The following is a 17789-nucleotide window of genomic DNA, read 5'->3' on the forward strand; positions in this document are numbered from 1 at the left end:
TTCCTTTTCACCTTCACCTCTATTTCTCTCGTCATTTTCATTCTAGATTTATTTATCCCACCTTTCCCCTTCAAGGGAATATATCTTGACATTGCTTGCAATACTAACTTTTTGAAAGTGGCCCATTGTTCAGCCACTGTCTTTTCCGCCAACATTTGATTCCAACTCGCTCAACTCAGATGCATTCTCATCCCATTGAAGTTGGCTTTCCCCAATTAATTATCCCTTACCTCTATTTTTCCTTGTCCTTTTCCATGGCCAACATAAAACTTATGATACAATAGTCACTGTCCCCTAAATGCTTTTCTACTGTTATTTGATCCATTGGGCCAACTCATTCCCCAGAACCTGGCCCAATAGTGCCTACACTCTTGTTTGATCGAAAATATACTGCTGCAGAAAATTATCTTGAACACAGTCCAGGAACTCTCGCCCTTCTTGTCCCTTTAGACTACTCCTATCCCAGTCTATATTTGGATAATTGAAGCCCCCCATTATAATTACTCTATAATTCTTGCACCTGTCTGTAATTTCTTTGCAAATTTGTTTCTCTACATCCCTTCCACTAGTTAGTGGTCTATATACTACGCTGATCAACGTTATTGCACCTTTTTCATTTCCTACCTCTAGCCAGAGAGATTCCATCTTTGACCCCTCTGGAACATCCTCTCTCTGCAGTACTGTAATACCATCTTCAATCAATGCTGTCACTGCCTGCATCCCACCCTGCTCCCTCACTTTTTCTTCCTTTCCTGTCTCTCCTAAATACCATGTATCCAGGAATACTTAACACCCAGTTCCGCCCTTCTTTGAGCCAGGTCTCTGTTATAGCAATCATATCATAGTTCCATTTGTCAACCTGTGCCTGTAGTTCACCAATCTTATTAGCTACACACTCACTGCATTCACATACATGCACATTAATCCTGATTTAGGCTTTTTAACTTTTCCCCTTGCTCTGGCCCATCTAATGGCTTACTATAGCCTACTCTAGTTCTATCAAACTCTCCAAGTATTCTATTTACTTTGATATTACTCTCTGATATATCCTCTTTATCAATTAATACTTCTCTACTTCCCATTGCCAGTTTTTCTACTTTCCTCTCTGAATTTGCCCTCAGGTTACCATCCCCCTGCCAATCTAGCTTATACCCTCCCCGACAGCACTAGCAAATATCCCTGCAAGGACATTAGTCTCAATCCTGTTAAGGTGTAAACCATCCTTCTTGTTCAGGTCCTACCTGCCCCAGATCCAGTCCCAATGCCTCAGAAATCTAAAGCCCTCCCTCTTACTCCATTTCTGCAACCACGTATTGAGCTTCTCAATCTTCCCATTCTTATGCTCACCAGCATATGGCACTGGGAGTAATCCTGAGATTACTGCTCTTGAGGTCCTGCTTTTCAGTTTTGTTCCTAACTCGCTAAAATCTGCTTTCAGGACCTCGTTCCTTTTCCTATCTATGTCATTGGTCCCAAAGTGGACCCATACCTCTGGCTGCTCGCCCTCCCCAGTCCTGCAGCTGTTCTGTGACTCTAGCACCAGGAAGGCAACATACCATCCGCAGAAAATCTTGTCTGCTCCTCTAACTATGGAATCCTCTATCACTATAGCACTTCCGCTCTTCCTCCTCCCCTCTTGTGCAGCTGAGCCACCCATGGTGCCACAAACTTGGCTCATGCTACAGTCCTCTGAGGAACTGTCATGCTCACCAGCATCCTAAATGGAAAAGTGGTTAGAGAGTGCGATAGCCTCAGGGGATTCCTGCACTACCTACCTGTTTCTCTTAGATACTCTGGTGGTCACACATTCCTTTTCTGCCTGTGTGACCCTCAATGTTTTGGTCAGACAACCCCTGCTAGAAATCCACATCTGTGTGGATATCTTTGAGTGGAGTGGTGACATTAAATCCATGTGAACAATGGTCACATGGACAAGGCACTGCTGGTATTTATGGGATTCAAGATAAAACACCTTCAACAGAGGAAGAGAAAAAGTTTGCCAGAATTTTAAAAATAATTTTATCTTTGAGTTTCCTACTCTTTGTTCCGCTGAAGGTTTGGTTTCAGCTTCCCGCATGGTAAAAATGTTGTTACTCTGTTCCAGGTGATGTCGTGAAACAAGCTGATGTTGTGTTGCTAGGTTATCCACTCATGTATCCCATGAGTTCTCAGGTGCGGAAGAATGACCTGGTGATATATGAAGCTGTGACAGATCATGATGGACCTGCCATGACCTGGGTTAGTGAAAGGTGACAGTTGAACAGACATAAGAAGGTGCTGTTTCAATCACAGTAAAAACTAGTGGCAATTTGGGTAAGCAATGGGGAATTATAAAATGATGAACCTAACATCTGTTGTTGGGAAATTACTAGATTCTATAATTAAGGATGGAGCGACTAAGCATCTTGAAAATTTTCAACTGATCAGAGAGAGCAGCATGGATTTGTAAAGGGCAGGTCATGCCTGATGAACCCACTTTTTGAAGATGTGTATAATGCAGCAGACAGTGGAATGTCTATGGATGTTATTAATCTCAGCTTCCAGGAAACATTTGATAATGTCCTTTATAAGAAACTCTCAACTAAAATTGAAGCTCATGGGATTCATGGCAAATTATTGATCTGGTTAGGAAATTGGCTTAGTGGCTGGTGACAGAGAGTAGGGATAATGGGCAGTTGCTCTAATTGGCAGGATGTGATTAATGGTGTCTCTATTCACTATTTAATAATGACTTGCATGATGGAATAGAGAGCCACTTATCCAAACTTGCTGATGACACATAGATAGGCAACGTTATAAGCAGTGTAGATAGAAGCATATAACTACAGAGGTATTCATAGATTAAATGGGCAAAACTGACAAATAGGTTTAATTATGAGCAAGAGTGAGATCATCCACTTTGGGCCTTTTATATAGTGAAAAGTTAGAAACAGTGGAGGACTAAAAAGTCTTAGGAGTACATAGATCACTGAAATATCATGGACAGAGACACACAATTCAAAAAGGCTAATGGACTGCTGGTCTTTACATCCAGAGGACTAGAATATAACAAGTTAGAAGTTGCAGCTATCAGTTATACCAAAGCTTGGGTTAGGTAACAACTGGAGTATTGTATTCAGTTCTGGGCACCGCATCTTCAGCAGGATATGTTTGCCTTGGAGGGAGTGCAATATAGATTCATGGTAATGATACCTGGGTCAGAATTTGAAGCTGTATATGGAGCGAGCACAGAGATGGGAGGGTGTGAAAATTATTGCCGCTGCCAATTGTGTCGGTTTGCCATCACCGTTCTGACTGCTGGTGGTTTCGCTCAGGAGGGCAGAAAGTGGGACTTGGCAACCTGTCTCATTCAGATTATTGGCCATTTGAGCTTGTTAAGGAGCTTTCTGTTAGCTTGTCAAGAGCCAGTTTGTAATTTTTGTGGGGTTGCACAGGTTACACAATTGATCAGGAACAGTCCAAGTGGAAGGAGATGGCAACACAGAGGGGAGTCAGTCTTGGCTGCATCATTCAATTAGGTGGACCTGTAAAAGAGGGGCACTTAGGTGCCATCAGGTGAGTAGAGTTACTGGGACAAATGGCCTGTGTGCACGTGGTCATTGGAGGGGATTGTGAGCCTCCAGGGATCGTGGTGCCATCAGAGGGAAGGCCACTAAGCATTGTGAGTGCAGCTGGCTGCAAGCAAGGCCACAGCTGGACATGGGATTATGGTACAGAGAAATAGGGGCAAGTAGCAATGAGGAGCAGCATCCTCAGAAGCAGATGCAAGCATGATGAGGGCAGAGGAGGGGAACAAGGGAAAGGAAGGTAACAAAGGCCATGCCTACAACATTGAGCGTACCGCTGAAGAAGAGCTACCTGGACAAGTCAGAGAATCAGCGCTGCAGGAGTCTGCACCCATCTAGGCAGATGGTAAGTGATTTGTACCCTCGTTTAGGATGACCTCAGACTTCGCAGCACTGTTCACCATGCTCTGCAAGTAGCCATTGAAGTCAATGTGGACTTGAACTTCTTTGCGCCAGGCTCCTTCCAAGGATCAACAGTGGATCTTGGTGGTGTCGTGCAAATGGCTGCATGTCATTGGACCTAGCAGGTCAATAATGCTGTATTGGCGAGAGCTGGGTAGCACATTCAATTTCAAACAGATGGGACCTCGCGGGCACAAAGATCTTCCGTCACTGGATTCCCACAGGTGCCGAAGACCATTGGTTGCACCCATGTGGCCATGAATGTGCCAAGTGAGCAGCCAGCGAAATACAGCAACAAAAAGGACTTCCACTCCCTCAACGTTCTGTGACCACAGCACGAACTTTATGCATGTGTGTGCTTGCTATCCTGGCAGCTGCCGTGATGCCTTCATTCTTCAGCAGTCTAGGGCGCCGCAGTTCTTTGTGCTACTGCCAAACTTTATGGGTGGGATAACTTCAGGGACAAGGGATATCCCTTAGAAGTGGCTAGGGACCTCTTTATGTGATTGAGACAGAGACACAAGGTGCTAAAATGAAGCCGTCTGCTCATAAAGACCATCATCAAACAAGCCATCAGGCCTCTGAAGATGCCGTTCCTGTACCTGGGCTGGTCGAGTGGTGCCCTGCAGTACTCACCTGCGAGGGTCTTGTGCATTACAGTGGTCTTTTGTGCTCGCCATAACATGGCCCTCCAGACAATTAGCTGCCAAACTCGACAAAATCATGGGCTGTGACTACTTTCCCAGGTGTGTAGTCAGGACCTGGAAACATTTGTAATGTACAGTTCCCAAAACCACATGGAAAATCCTGCCTCTGGACTCCAAGGCTGGTTCATGAGGAGAAATTACGCAAACTCATGTTGTATTTCCAGGAATTTAGAAGGTTAATAGATGATTTGACTGAATCTTTCAAGATATTAAGGCAAACCGATAGGGTGGCTGAGAGAAACTATCTCTGCTGGCTGAAGAATCTGGGATTGGGTCCATAGGACAGAACCTTGTGCCTTCCCCTGTGGCAGGGGGGTATTTAATCAGGTGGAAAGGTGATGGGTGTGGTCCCAGCCAGGTCTCGCTGGTTCTCTAGCCAGTGGTCGAGGCCCCTGTTGCCTCCAAATGATTCCACCTGTATTTTTGCAGGAGTGAAGTTAGAAAACATTACACCCAAAGAGTAGTAGAAGTTTTGGAGTTCATGTCCTTGAGCTCCAAGGGAAGAGTCATATGTGCATGCTGCAGCTAAAATGTGACACATGGTACATACCTCTGCTTCAGCACTGAAGCTTGTGTGTATACACAGCTCATGTAGGTGTTCACAGAACACATGTAAATGAGCATCATGATGCACAGATCCAGTGAAGAGCAATATCCCTCCATGTATTATATATCAGGCAAACACAATTTCATGTTGTCATTGCAGTCGAGAAGGGTGAAGAATGCAACAGAGATGGCACAGACTGGGGGTGGGTCAGCCTGGCTGAGATGCATCCATCCTGTGGAACAGATGGCCATGGCAATTGCCATGGTGCCTGAGTAGCTGTCTGTTGGTGATGGTGTATCACTGTTAGCAGGTGATAAAGGCGGTGTTGAAATCACCTTGGCACATGGTGGTAATGATGGAGGTTATGATGTCAGTTCACTGAGCATAAGGGGATGTTGGCATGAGAGGGAGTGCGAGGATAGGATTGCGTCATAAGGCCAGTGAGCATGGTTAAGGCAATAGCATGCATCAGAGTGTGCTTTCACAATGAGAAGGGCTATACCCTAAATATCTCATTGTGTCTCACACAGGTCCTAGCTCCCTCATCCTGGACCAGATCATCGCTCGGGCATCAAGAAGAGCAATGAATATTGAAGGAGACAGCGTCACATCTTGCTAGCCCACACTCCTCCAACTCAGATACCCGCATACCAGAGGGTTGTAGCGCGTATGTAGAGTTGGTGGCACAGGGTGAAAGTCATTGCACCAGAGTGCAGGAGGTGTCAGACTCAGAGGTGTGCACAGTCCCCCTCGGAAGAGGAGGAAAGTCACGATGATGTTCCAATGGGCAGGAGCGTGGAGCCTCAGGAGTCACCTTTTGGGGCACAGTATTTAGTTTATCAGCAGCATTTGTGTGGACACCTGAAAGGGTTCTCTGAGGCAGTAGGAGCTCTTAGGCTGCGAATGGTGGAGTCCATCACCATCATGAGCTCCACATTGTCCCAGGGGCTCAACCTCATGAGCTCTGACCATGAGAGATTGGCTAGTCTAGTGGAGAGACACGTGCAGCAACACTCGGGAGTGGATGCAAGAGCAGTGTCTTGGTCAGAAAAATCAGCAAGCCTCCCTCAATAGCCTGGATCAGTCTGCTCAGAGTATGAGCAGTGAGATCCATGGAATACATGAGGATTTGCGTACCCTTAACAGGATATCGGAGGGCCTTCTAAGAATCTATTTTGCACAAGGACCCCTCTGGTAGTGATCCCCTCCTGCACAGAGTCAGCCCTGGCTATGTGGCCATGTCTCCAATCTGCTCTGCCATTGGTGGCTTCCTCAGCCTCATTCGTTTTGGAGTTTTCCGAATAGACGGGGGCTTCCTCCACCTCTTCATCTTCCTCATCCAGGTTGGTGCTGTGTCCATGGCATCGTCATCAACGATTTCTAGGCCCCTCTGCTGCCCAATGATGTACAGCATGCAGCACACCGCTACTCTTCTTGATACCCTTGCTTTGAAATATTACAGAGCATCACCTGAGTGATCGAGGCGCTTGAAGTGCATCTTTAAAATGCCACTTGCCTGCTCGATGGTACTTCTGGTGATGACATGGCTACTGTTGTAGTTGTGCTCTGCCTCCGTTTGTGTGCTCCTAAAGGGGGTAATTATCTAAGTTCTTAAGAGGCAGCCCTTATCCCCTAGAAGCCAACCAGGGATCTACATTGGTGGCTGAAATAGCTGATGGCGTTGGGAATTCCTTAGTATGAAAGAGTCGTGGCAGTTGCCAGGGAACCTTGCGCTCACATGAAGGAAGTCACACACCACCTGTACATTGATCGAATGGAAGGACTTATGATTGACAAAGGTGTCCACATATTGAGTTGGGGTTTTTATGGCAACATGGGGGCAATCAATAACACCCAGCACCTGAAGGAAGCCTGCCATTTGAACAAATGCTGTGACTTTCTGATTCTGTGATGCTAACTCTATAACGAAATTAATTGATTCTTCCACACAAGCAAACAGGGCATTAGTTACAGCCTTAATTAGTCTGTGTGCTGCTGACTGGGATGCACCAGACAGGTCTCCTGATGATTCCTGGAAAGATCCTGAGGCATAGAAGTTGAGGGTGATGGCTACCTTCACAGCTACTGACAGGGCATGGAGGGCGATGGATTGTGGTTCAAGTTGCTGCTGGACCACGTGGCATATGGCTGTGACCACCTCATGGCTTTGCCTCAGTCACTTTTGACTCTGGTTCTCTGTCATGTTGAGGTCTGATGTCCTAGGTCTATACATCCTTCCCACAGGGAAGTACCTGGTTGTCCTGCCTTTCCTCCTCCTCCTCCCTGGTGCTTGGGCAGCAACCTCTCCCTCCTGAACTCCTGTCTTCCTCCAGGCTTCCGTCTACTCATGGTGACTGCCTTCTATGGCATTTATGTGTGAGTGTGCCATGCCCATCTTCTATGTTCCTTCGCATGAAGTGCTATGTGCTCTTTTCCAGCACAAAAGTTCTTTCTGGCATCTGGGTGCATGAGTTAATAGGGGAAAAAAATAATTGCCCTTCGATACCAGAAGCACCACCCTCCTACCCTCTTGGGTTCAAGGATGAATTCAGGTTGGAATTTATTTTGTATAATTTCTTGGACTATGAATAAAATTTTAAGGCAAATTCCACAGGAGTACCCTACGTCTCCTGGCTATCCGAAGAACTAAGTTCAGACCTACTCTTACCAGGTCTACTTTGCGTACTTCAATATCCACACTCATAGGCTAACAAAATAAGACTAGAGTGGAGGCAGCTGCTGATTTAAATGGCCAGCTGCCTCTGTAAAACAGGTAGGTGTAAAATGTGCCCTTCCCAATTCCCACCTCCGCTAAAATGGGAAGTTCAGGGGTGCAACTTACGATTTTTGGGCAGTTTTGCTATTTGCGGCAGAATGGAGAGGCTGTCCATCATGGTGGAAATCTGGGCCTCCATGTCTAAAAATTCTTTGTTTTTATTAATTTACAAATCTCAAGTTACTGATATTAACTATGGCGGAAGAGGTGGCGTAGTGGTATTGTCGCTGGACTAGTAATCCAGAGACCCAAGTTAATTCTCTGGGGACCAGGGTTCGAATCCCACCTCGGAAGATGCTGAAATTTGAATTCAATAAAAATCTGGAATTAAAAGTCTAATGGTGACCATGAAACCATTGCCGATTGTCGTAAAAACCCATCTGGTTCACTAATGTCCTTTAGGGAAGGAAATCTGCCTATGTGTGACAGCAATGTCGTTGACACTTCAAACGCCCTCTGAAATGGCCTAGCAAGCCACTCAGTTATTTCAAACTGCTAAAAAGTCTCAAAGGAATGAAACCGGACGGACCACCTGGCATCGATCTAGGCACCGGAAATGACAACGGCAAACTCAGCTCTGGCTATCCAGTAAAGTCCTCCTTACTAACATCTGGGGGTTAGTGCCAAAATTGGGAGAGCTGTCTCACAGACTAGTCAAGCAACAGCCTGACATAGTTGTACTCACGGAACCATACCTTATAGACAATGTCCCAGACACCATCATCACCATCCCTGGGTATGTTCTGACCCACTGGAGTCCTCAAAGTCGACTCCAGACTCCATGAATCTTGTGGCATGAGGTCAAACATGGGCAAGGAAACTTCCTGCTGATTACCATGTATTGCCCCCCGCTCACTTCAGCTGATGGATCAGTACCCCTCCATGTTGAACACCACTTGGAGGAAGTACTGAGGGTGGCAAGGATGCAGAATGTACTCTGGATGGGGGACTTCACTGTCCATCACAAAGAGTGGCTTGGTAGCACCACTACTTACTGAGCTGGCCGAGTCCTAAATGACATAGCTGCTAGACTGGGTCTGCAGCAGGTGGTGAGGGAACAAACAAGAGGGAAAAACATACTTGACCTCATCCTCACCAACCTGCCTGCTGCAGATGCATCTGTCCATGATAGTATCGGTAGGAGTGACCACCGCACAGTCGTTATGGAGACATAGTTCTGGCTTCACATTGAGGATACCCTCCATTGTGTTGTGTGGCACTACCACTGTGCTAAATGGGATAGATTTCGAACAAATCTAGCAACTCAAGACTGGGCATCCATGAGGTGCTGTGGACCATTCAGCAGCAGCAGAATTGTACTCAACCACAATCTGTAACCTCATGGCCCGGCATATTCCCCACTCTACCATTACCACCAAGCCAGGGGATCAACCCTGGTTCAATGAAGGGTGCAGGAGGGCATGCCAGGAGCAGCACCAGGCATACCTAACAGTGAGCTGTCAACCTGTGAAGCTACAACACAGGACTACTTGCATGCCAAACAGCACAAGCAGCAAGTGATAGAGCTAAGATTCCACAACCAACAAATCAAATCAAAGCCCTGCAGTCCTGCCACATCCAGCTATCAATGGTGGTGGGCAATTAAACAACTCACTGGAGGAGGAGGCTCTATAAATATCCCCACTCTCAATGATGGGGGAACCCAGCACGTCAGTGTAAAAGATAAGGCTGAAGCATTTGCTACAATCTTCAGCCATTGCCAAGTGGATGATCCATCTCAGTCTCCTCCCAGAGGTCTCCAGAATCACAGATGCAAGTCTTCAGCCAATTTGATTCACTCCACGTGATATCAAGAAACGGCTGAAGGCACGGGATAATGCAAAGGCTATGGGCCCTGACAATCTTCTGGCAATAGTACTGAAGACTTGCGTTCCAGAACTTGCTGCGCCCCTAGCCAAGCTGTCTCAATACAGCTACAACACTGACATCTACCTGGCAATGTGGAAAATTGTCCAGGTATGTCCTGTATACAAAAAGCAGGACAGATCCAACCCGGCCAATTACCGCCCTATCAGTCTACTCTTGATCATCAGTAAAGTAATGGAAGGGGTCATCGACAGTGCCATCAAGTGGCACTTGCTTAGCAATAACCTGCTCACTGACACTCAGATTGGGTTCCGCTAGGGCCACTCAGCTTCTGACCTCATTATAGCCTTGATTCAAACATCGACAAAAGAGCTGAACTCCTGAGGTGAGGTGAGAGTGACTGCCCTTGACATCATGGCTGCATTTGACTAAGTGTGGCATCAAAGATCCCTAGCAAAACTGGAGTCAATGGGAATCAGGGCAAAAACTCTCCATTGTTTGGCGTCATACCTAGCACAAAGGAAGATGGCTGTGGTTGTTGGAGGTCAATCATCTCAGTTCTTGGACATTGCTGCAGGAGTTCCTCAGGGTAATGTCCACGGCCCAACCATCTTCAGCTGCTTCATCAATGACCTTCCTTCCATCATAAGGTCAGAAGTGGGGATGTTTGCTGATGATTGCACAATGTTTAGCACCATTCGCGACTCCTCAGATACTGAAGCAGTCCATGTCCAAATGCAGCAAGACCTGGACAATATCCAGGCTTGGGCTGACAAGCGGCAAGTAACATTCATGCGACACAAGTGCCAGGCAATGACCATCTTCAAAAAGAGAGAATCTGACCATCACCCCTTGATATTCAATGGCATTACCATCACTGAATCCCCCACTATCAACATCCTGGGGGTTACAATTGACCAGGAACTGAACTGGACTAGACATATAAATACTGTGCAAAAACAAAAATACCTGGAAAACCTCAGCAGGTCTGGCAGCATCTGCGGAGAGGAGCACAGTTAACGTTTCGAGTCCGAATGACCCTTCAACAGAACTAAGTAAAAATAGGTGAAATATAAGCTGGTTTAAGGGGGGGTGGGACAAGTAGAGCTGGATAGAGGGCCAGTGATAGGTGGAGATAACCAAAAGATGTCACAGACGAAAGGACAAAGAGGTGTTGAAGGTGGTGATATTATCTAAGGAATGTGCTAATTAAGGGTAGAAGGCAGGACAAGCAATTTACAGATAGCCCTAGTGGGGGTGGGGTGGGGTGAAGGAATCAAAACAGGCTAAAAGGTAGAGATAAAATAATGGATGGAAATACATTTAAAAATAATGGAAATAGGTGGGAAAAGAAAAATCTATATTAAATTATTGGAAAAAAAGGGGGGAGAATCGGAAAGTGGGTGGGGATGGAGTAGAGGGTTCATGATCTAAAATTGTTGAACTCAATATTCAGTCCGGAAGGCTGTAAAGTGCCTAGTTGGAAGATGAGGTGCTGTTCCTCCAGTTTGCGTTGAGCTCCACCTATCACTGGCCCTCTACCCAGCTCTACTTGTCCCACCCCTCCTTAAACCAGTTTATATTTCACCTCTCTTCTATTTTTACTTAGTTCTGTTGAAGGGTCATTTGGACTCGAAACGTTAACTGTGCTCCTCTCCGCAGATGCTGCCAGACCTGCTGAGTTTTTCCAGGTATTTTTGTTTTTGTTTTGGATTTCCAGCATCTGCAGTTTTTCCCCTCCAAGTCAGTCACTATGCTGACGTGGAAATACATTGCCGTTCCTTCACTGTCGTTAGGTCAAAATCCTGGAATCTCCCTCCTCCTCCTTTCACTGTCGTTAGGTCAAAATCCTGGAACTCCCCCCCCCCCCCCACCACCCGCCAAGCACGAGGGCAATTGGGGATGGGCAATAAAGTCCACATCCCTTGAACGAATAAAAAGAAACACATTTTAGTAATCTGAGCTACAGTTTATTCACCAATGAGGCAACAGGTTAAAAACAGTCCTTTCTAATTGAGCAATAGTCAATGAATTTCGAACAGGACAAATTAACAAATTGGAAATGTAAGTTCAACTAGTCATGAGATTTCTAGGCTTTGTGGGACAGATTATGTGAGCAGAATATGGCCCTTGGGACGTAGATTGGACACCCCTGCTCCACACTGCCCTCTTCAACACTCCCAGGTCAGCACAGAATAGATCAGAAGTAAAGTAACCTTGCGCTAAGAGTACTCGTGCCTGGAGATCCACTGACCCAAAGTTATGGTGGCTCTGGAGTTGCAAATAAATACAAGTGCATTAAAATTTCCTTGTACAATATTGCTGTAAAGCTTTCAGGAATTCCTGGCTCCAGTTCAAGGCAACAGAGTTGGTTCCCTGAACAAAGTGATAGAAAAGTGTCTGGAATGGCACTGTATGGCAACTCATGAAGAGGAAGAATTTTTATGTGGGATTTTGCAGCACTAATTTAATTGTGTTCTGTTTGGACACGGAACATAGTCAGCCATTTGAGTTAATCCCTCTCCACCAGCATGCCAATTTGTGCTATTAATTCTCCTGCAATCAAATTGGTACAACCCTAAATTGAAATTACTTTGGTCCCTATAATCCAACAGAATATTTTTGCTTTGAACCGGAATTAAATCCAGCTCCTAGAGCTGATTGTAATGTTGGAGGCCCCAATCCTTATGGCCTAGTGTCGGTATTTGAAGTTTCTTGATCTATTGGCTAATAATTTAATCAAGGTGACCAATGTCAGTTCTTGTTATTATGCCTCTTTTTCAGAGCATGTTTGCAATTGGTTGGCTGGAGCTGAAGAATGTTAGTCAGGCTCAGCAGCAATTGAGCAAATGTCACAGCAACATTCAGGAACCATTCAAGGTAATTGTTGTGAAAACATGGAGGCTCTGTCCAATTGCATGCATAGAAACTATAAAATTATCAGAAGCTGACCAAGGCCTTCACTAAAGCTTTTTGGAAACAAGAGGTCAGTTTAGAACAGTGACGGATTTGGAATTTACTCAAGGAGATGGAAGGCATGAGTTTTTTTTTTTGTGGGGGTTTTCACTCAGGAAATTTAGATTTTCTGGTGCTTTATTTTTGATGCGTTTTCAGAACTGTAATTTTCATCCCTTAATTTAGCAAGGACACACCGCATTTTAGTATGTGACCATGGCCCAGAATTTCCTCAGAGGTGTTCCCAATCAGCCGCCTTGTTGAAATGTGGCAAAAACAGCTTTCATGAATTGCTTCCCTGCTGCCGCTCCCCATCCCCTTCATACCCTCCCCATCCCAGGATCACTGAGGCTAACTGTAGCATTGCTCCTACTTGCCCTGCTGAGGTAAACTAAAAGAACGACTTGTATTTATAAAGCGCTTTTCATGACCACAGGATGTCTCAAAGCACTTTACAAATATGGAGTTGTGTTTGAAGTGTAGTCACTGTTGTAATGTTGGAGGCAACAAACTCCCAAAAGCAGCAATGGGGTAATGTGATGTAGACAGCAGGGTAACAGATGTAATTATTATTTATACATATTATTGTGATTCCCATTTGGTAATATATTGTGTCTCTTTTTATGATGTTGATTGAGAGATAAATGTTGGACAACGTGGATAACTCCCCGGCTCCTCTTCAAAATATTGCCAAGGCATCTTTTACATCCATCTGAGCAGGTGGATGGGACCTCTGATTAATGTCTCACCTGAGAGACGGTACCTCCAACTGTGCAGTGCTTTATTTTTGTGCTCAAGCCCTAGAGTAGGATATGAACCCAGAATTTGATGATTCAGAGGCAACAGTGCTATCGACTGAGCCATGGCTGTCCATCTGTGAATTTGATGAAGGATTGAAATTGTAACCTTCCAGGTCTAGTTATTATCAGGGCTGTGTGCAGAATGCGAATCAATATGTAAGAACGGTGCTTGCTGAAAGTTTTCTGGGTACTGATTTTTGCCATTTTTTTCCCCCTGCATCAGGTTTGGAGTGAAAATGCAGATGGGTCAGGAGCTGTGAATTTCCTGACAGGAATGGGTGGCTTCTTGCAGACTATGCTATTTGGCTACACTGGCTTCAGGTCAGTGTGAATATTGCCAACTTTTATTTGAGTTACTGGGATATGCAATAATTGATTCCATTATGCACAAGAAATCTGTTTTTGTTACAGATGTGTACCAGGATAATGCTCTTGCATATTTTCTTGCACACTTTCTTTCTTCCATTAAATTCCCCCTCCACTTCTGAAGGCTTTGCTGACGAGCAGGTCCTTGGGTGCTGCCAGCTCACCCCTATTTCAAGCAAGTAGCTGTTCTTTGTGTGTGAACCTAGCTAATGAATATCATTGGGCTACTTGGCCATGGACAGTATTACAGCTGAGGCTGATCCTGTCCCTAACCCAAACAGGGTCACTGGATGCCCATCAGGGCCAGGAACCCTGACTGTTTTATCTCTCCTTAACCCTAAACACACCACCTACCTCTGAAGTGAGAAGCACAAATTTATCTGAGATTGGGGATTGAATCGGAGAGTTTTCTGATCTATACTGCTCAACTTATTGGATAGTCTTGTTGAATTTTTGGAAAGCAAACAAATTTCTTTTTAACCAGGAGCTGACTCAAGTATTCAAGTACGTACAATAAATGCAGCTTTTGTTAAAGTAATGTTCCAGGATGAAACTTAACCGCTTAATTTTTCTTTTGGAAGTAACTCATTATTTTCCCCCTCTCTAGTAAGTGTCTTTATTTACTTTTTGAACTGAATGGTTTATGCTCGGCAATGTCCCAAGATGTTGCGGCTGAGAAAAATATCCTCTTTGTGGAATGAGCTTTGTGTTGTAATGTGTTAGACTTCTAATGATGTGACTTCGTCACTCCTTTTTCAGAGGAGTTCTACAGCTCAATATGGTTCTGTACCACTTAGAGCAGTGCCTTTACTCACTGAGCTAATAGGGGAGCTTAGGCAAGATTTGCTTACAATTCAAAATTTTGTTTTTGCAAACTCTGGATATTTAGTATGGTCCTTCTGAGGAGTGGGGATGTAATCATTAACTGTTCCAACACACGGAGAAGATTTATCCTGCATCAGCAGTGGTCAGGCTGGCAATCTGTTGTTGGTTGAGCTCTGACTAATAAAAGAGTCTTGCACTGGCACTAAGTTGTGCAGCTGCACAGGCCAGCCTTTGTCTCTTTTGCTGAAGGATTTGCCTGACGCTTGCAGTTGGAATTTAGATAAAAAGGTAAACACCGCAGTACTGTGGATTTATGTAAGAACATGAGAATTTCTTGGAGGACCAAAAGGCCTTTGACCCAACAAGGCCCTTTTGGCAGGTCAGTCTCATCTCTCTATATTGCCTGCTTCAGTGCCTTTCCCTGATAACTCATTAGGCTGTTTCATTATCCGTCAATTGAAATAAACAAAGTCTGACTGTCCTTCTTGCTCCTAACTTTCTCACTTTTAAACATGTGATGATGTTTGAATTCTTTTTCCATACTGAACAAATTGCCTGGATTGCCATGGATTTCTGAGGAAAATGCATTTACTGTGGTTATTAGCATTTCCAGTTACTGCCACAAGGAAGACCCCACTGTGTTTCTGCAACTCAGTCTTCTGATCTATATTTTGTGCTTCTCTTTTGCAGGATCATGAAGAACTATCTGCACTTTGATCCCATAATCCCAGACGATGTGGGTGAACTATGGATTACTGGAATTAATTACCTTGGAAACAAACTACAATTTAAGTTTTCTACAGAGAAGGCCACAATTGTTTTGATAAGGCCTTGTGAGCTTCAGCACTCGGCCTTGGAAGTTGTTCTGAGTGATTCGGGAAAGAGTTTTGTTCTAAATGAAGGTAATTTTGGGAAGTTCATACAGTAATTCAATTGGGGCAATCTGGGTTTTGATTGACCTGTTGAATTCCCTGGTCAGCGTTGCAGAGAGTTGACTGAGGGAGAACAGATATGTGCCAACAGCCAACTTTTCACATTTTGGGGGTTAGATCTATGTGTTATAATTTACTGACAAAAAATAGCACCTAGAAATGATTCTGGCAACCACATACTTTGAAGATTTATTTCATATATAGCACCATTCACGTCCTTTAGGATAATCCAAAATGCTTCACAACCATTGACTTTGTAGGCAAATGTGATAGCTAATTTACATACAGTAAACTCTCAATAATCTGTTTTGATGATGTTGGTTTAAGGATGAATATTGGCCATGATGCCTTGAGAGAATCCCCTACTCTTCATACATAATAAAAGAGCATTGTTTTAGGTGGAGAAGGAAGGCAAGTGCTAACATTAAGTGAGAGGGAGTGTAGATGAAGGTGACAGAATGAACTGTGTTGGGGAGAGTGCCAGGTTGAATTGAAGGTGATGAATGGTCCCAGCTTAAGCAGAGAGAGGAAGAAAAGTGCCACCTTAAATTGAGGCTGAAGAATGCCAGCATCTAACGTGAGTTTTGCAGGAATGTCTCTGTGAAAAGGTCCAGAGCTGGTTGTGCAGCAGCGCCTGTGTGAACTGGATCATGAGAGGGTAGCGTGCCTCTGTGATATGAGGATGTGGGAGACTGACTGTTGAAGTAACTTTCGGGCAACTGATGGCTTGGTTTATGCATTGAAAATCCAAATATTTTTATTAAAAGTACTATTGTAAAGTATAACAATGTTTAAATGAACAAGAATATCTTCAGTGTGTGTATCTTTTTCCTTCAAACTTTGACATCAGGAGAGGAGAGCTGATTGGTCAAAAAGAACAAAATTGGAATAGTGGAGAGGAAGTCACAGATGTAATTATTATTTATACGTACTTTGTGGTTCCTACTTGCTAATATGACATGTCTGTTTACGGTGCTGATAACCCTATATCATTTTTTGGGAGTTTTGCCAATTTTACTTTGCATCACCATAAGGGTTTGGAACAAAGAGTTAGGTTTGAGGATTGTGTTTTAAAATAAAGTGTATTCACGCTTCTTTTAAAACCACCAAGACAAATGATGGTAAAATGATAACAAGCTAAGCTTTTAAATTGTTTCCCCAAAGACTGAAAACAATAACTAATTTGGTAGCCTGACTCAGTAATTGATAGATACCTCATCTATATTGTGTTGCAAAGTCCATAGAGTTTAGTCAAACCTGCTGGAGTGAGCAAAATGGCGGAACAGTGCTGGAGAATCATGCAGGAGGATTCCCAACTAATTCCTGGCACTGGGAGAAGCATGCGCCATCAAGTGGAAGGTTGCGAGGTGGCAAAGTTGCCCTCTAGCAGCGGCAAGTTAATTGAGCTTGCTGTCAACCCACTTAAACCCAATTTACATGAATCACACTGGAATTTCATGGTGGCTCTTGAGTTTGTTGGGATTCATAGGGGGGTCTCCCGTGCCTTCAGAATCCTGACCAGTGAAGCTTGGTGGTTTATCTGACGCTGCGAGAGTGGATCTGATGTCTAGTTGAGTGAGTTCCAGGGCAGAAGAATGATCTGTGCAAATTTCTTTAGAGCAGAGTGGGGTTGAGTTGAGGGGTTAAGCTCCATAGAGGAAGTTCACATCTGAGGAGCTGAGTTGTGGGGGGGGACACATCTTGAAGTATGTCTGTAAGTAAAGGGAGAGAGAGATTGTAGAATGGGAATCATCCACCCAGTCCTGTTGCATCCACCGAGCGTTGGAAGGGATGTGCAATGAAGTAGAGCACTATGCTGCAAATGCAGCAATCCAGGCCCCCCAGCAGCAGCAACAGGATGCAGTACAAGGCTGGGCAGCAGGGGAAAGGCAGATGGAGGCTCCCAGCGCATCCCAGAGTCTACTGGATCAGAATAACCTGCAGATGTGAGAGAAGCAGTGCCAGAACAAATTCTCTCTCCAGGGAGACTGTCACCGACCCTGGTGCCCTAATGCAGGACAACCTGTGCTCAAGGGGATACTGTAGCCACCCACTGCCAGGGGTGCTTAAAGACACCGCAGCACTC

The 17789-nt window shown here is 44.7% G+C and overlaps 1 protein-coding gene across 2 annotated transcripts in view; it reads left to right on the plus strand.

The window, feature by feature from the left end:
* The window catches only part of pgghg (protein-glucosylgalactosylhydroxylysine glucosidase), a 46018-nt gene that overhangs the window by 24843 nt on the left and 3386 nt on the right, over window positions 1-17789 (plus strand). For both annotated transcript variants that reach the window (XM_078549040.1, XM_078549041.1), the window contains exons 10-13: window positions 2105-2238; window positions 12610-12705; window positions 13804-13901; window positions 15462-15673. In XM_078549040.1, coding sequence (XP_078405166.1) covers window positions 2105-2238; window positions 12610-12705; window positions 13804-13901; window positions 15462-15673 — 540 coding nt within the window. The remainder of the gene's footprint in view (window positions 1-2104; window positions 2239-12609; window positions 12706-13803; window positions 13902-15461; window positions 15674-17789) is intronic.

The sequence above is a fragment of the Cetorhinus maximus genome, chromosome 9, assembly GCF_964194155.1.
Source record: "Cetorhinus maximus chromosome 9, sCetMax3.hap1.1, whole genome shotgun sequence".
In the NCBI taxonomy this organism is placed as follows: domain Eukaryota; kingdom Metazoa; phylum Chordata; class Chondrichthyes; order Lamniformes; family Cetorhinidae; genus Cetorhinus; species Cetorhinus maximus.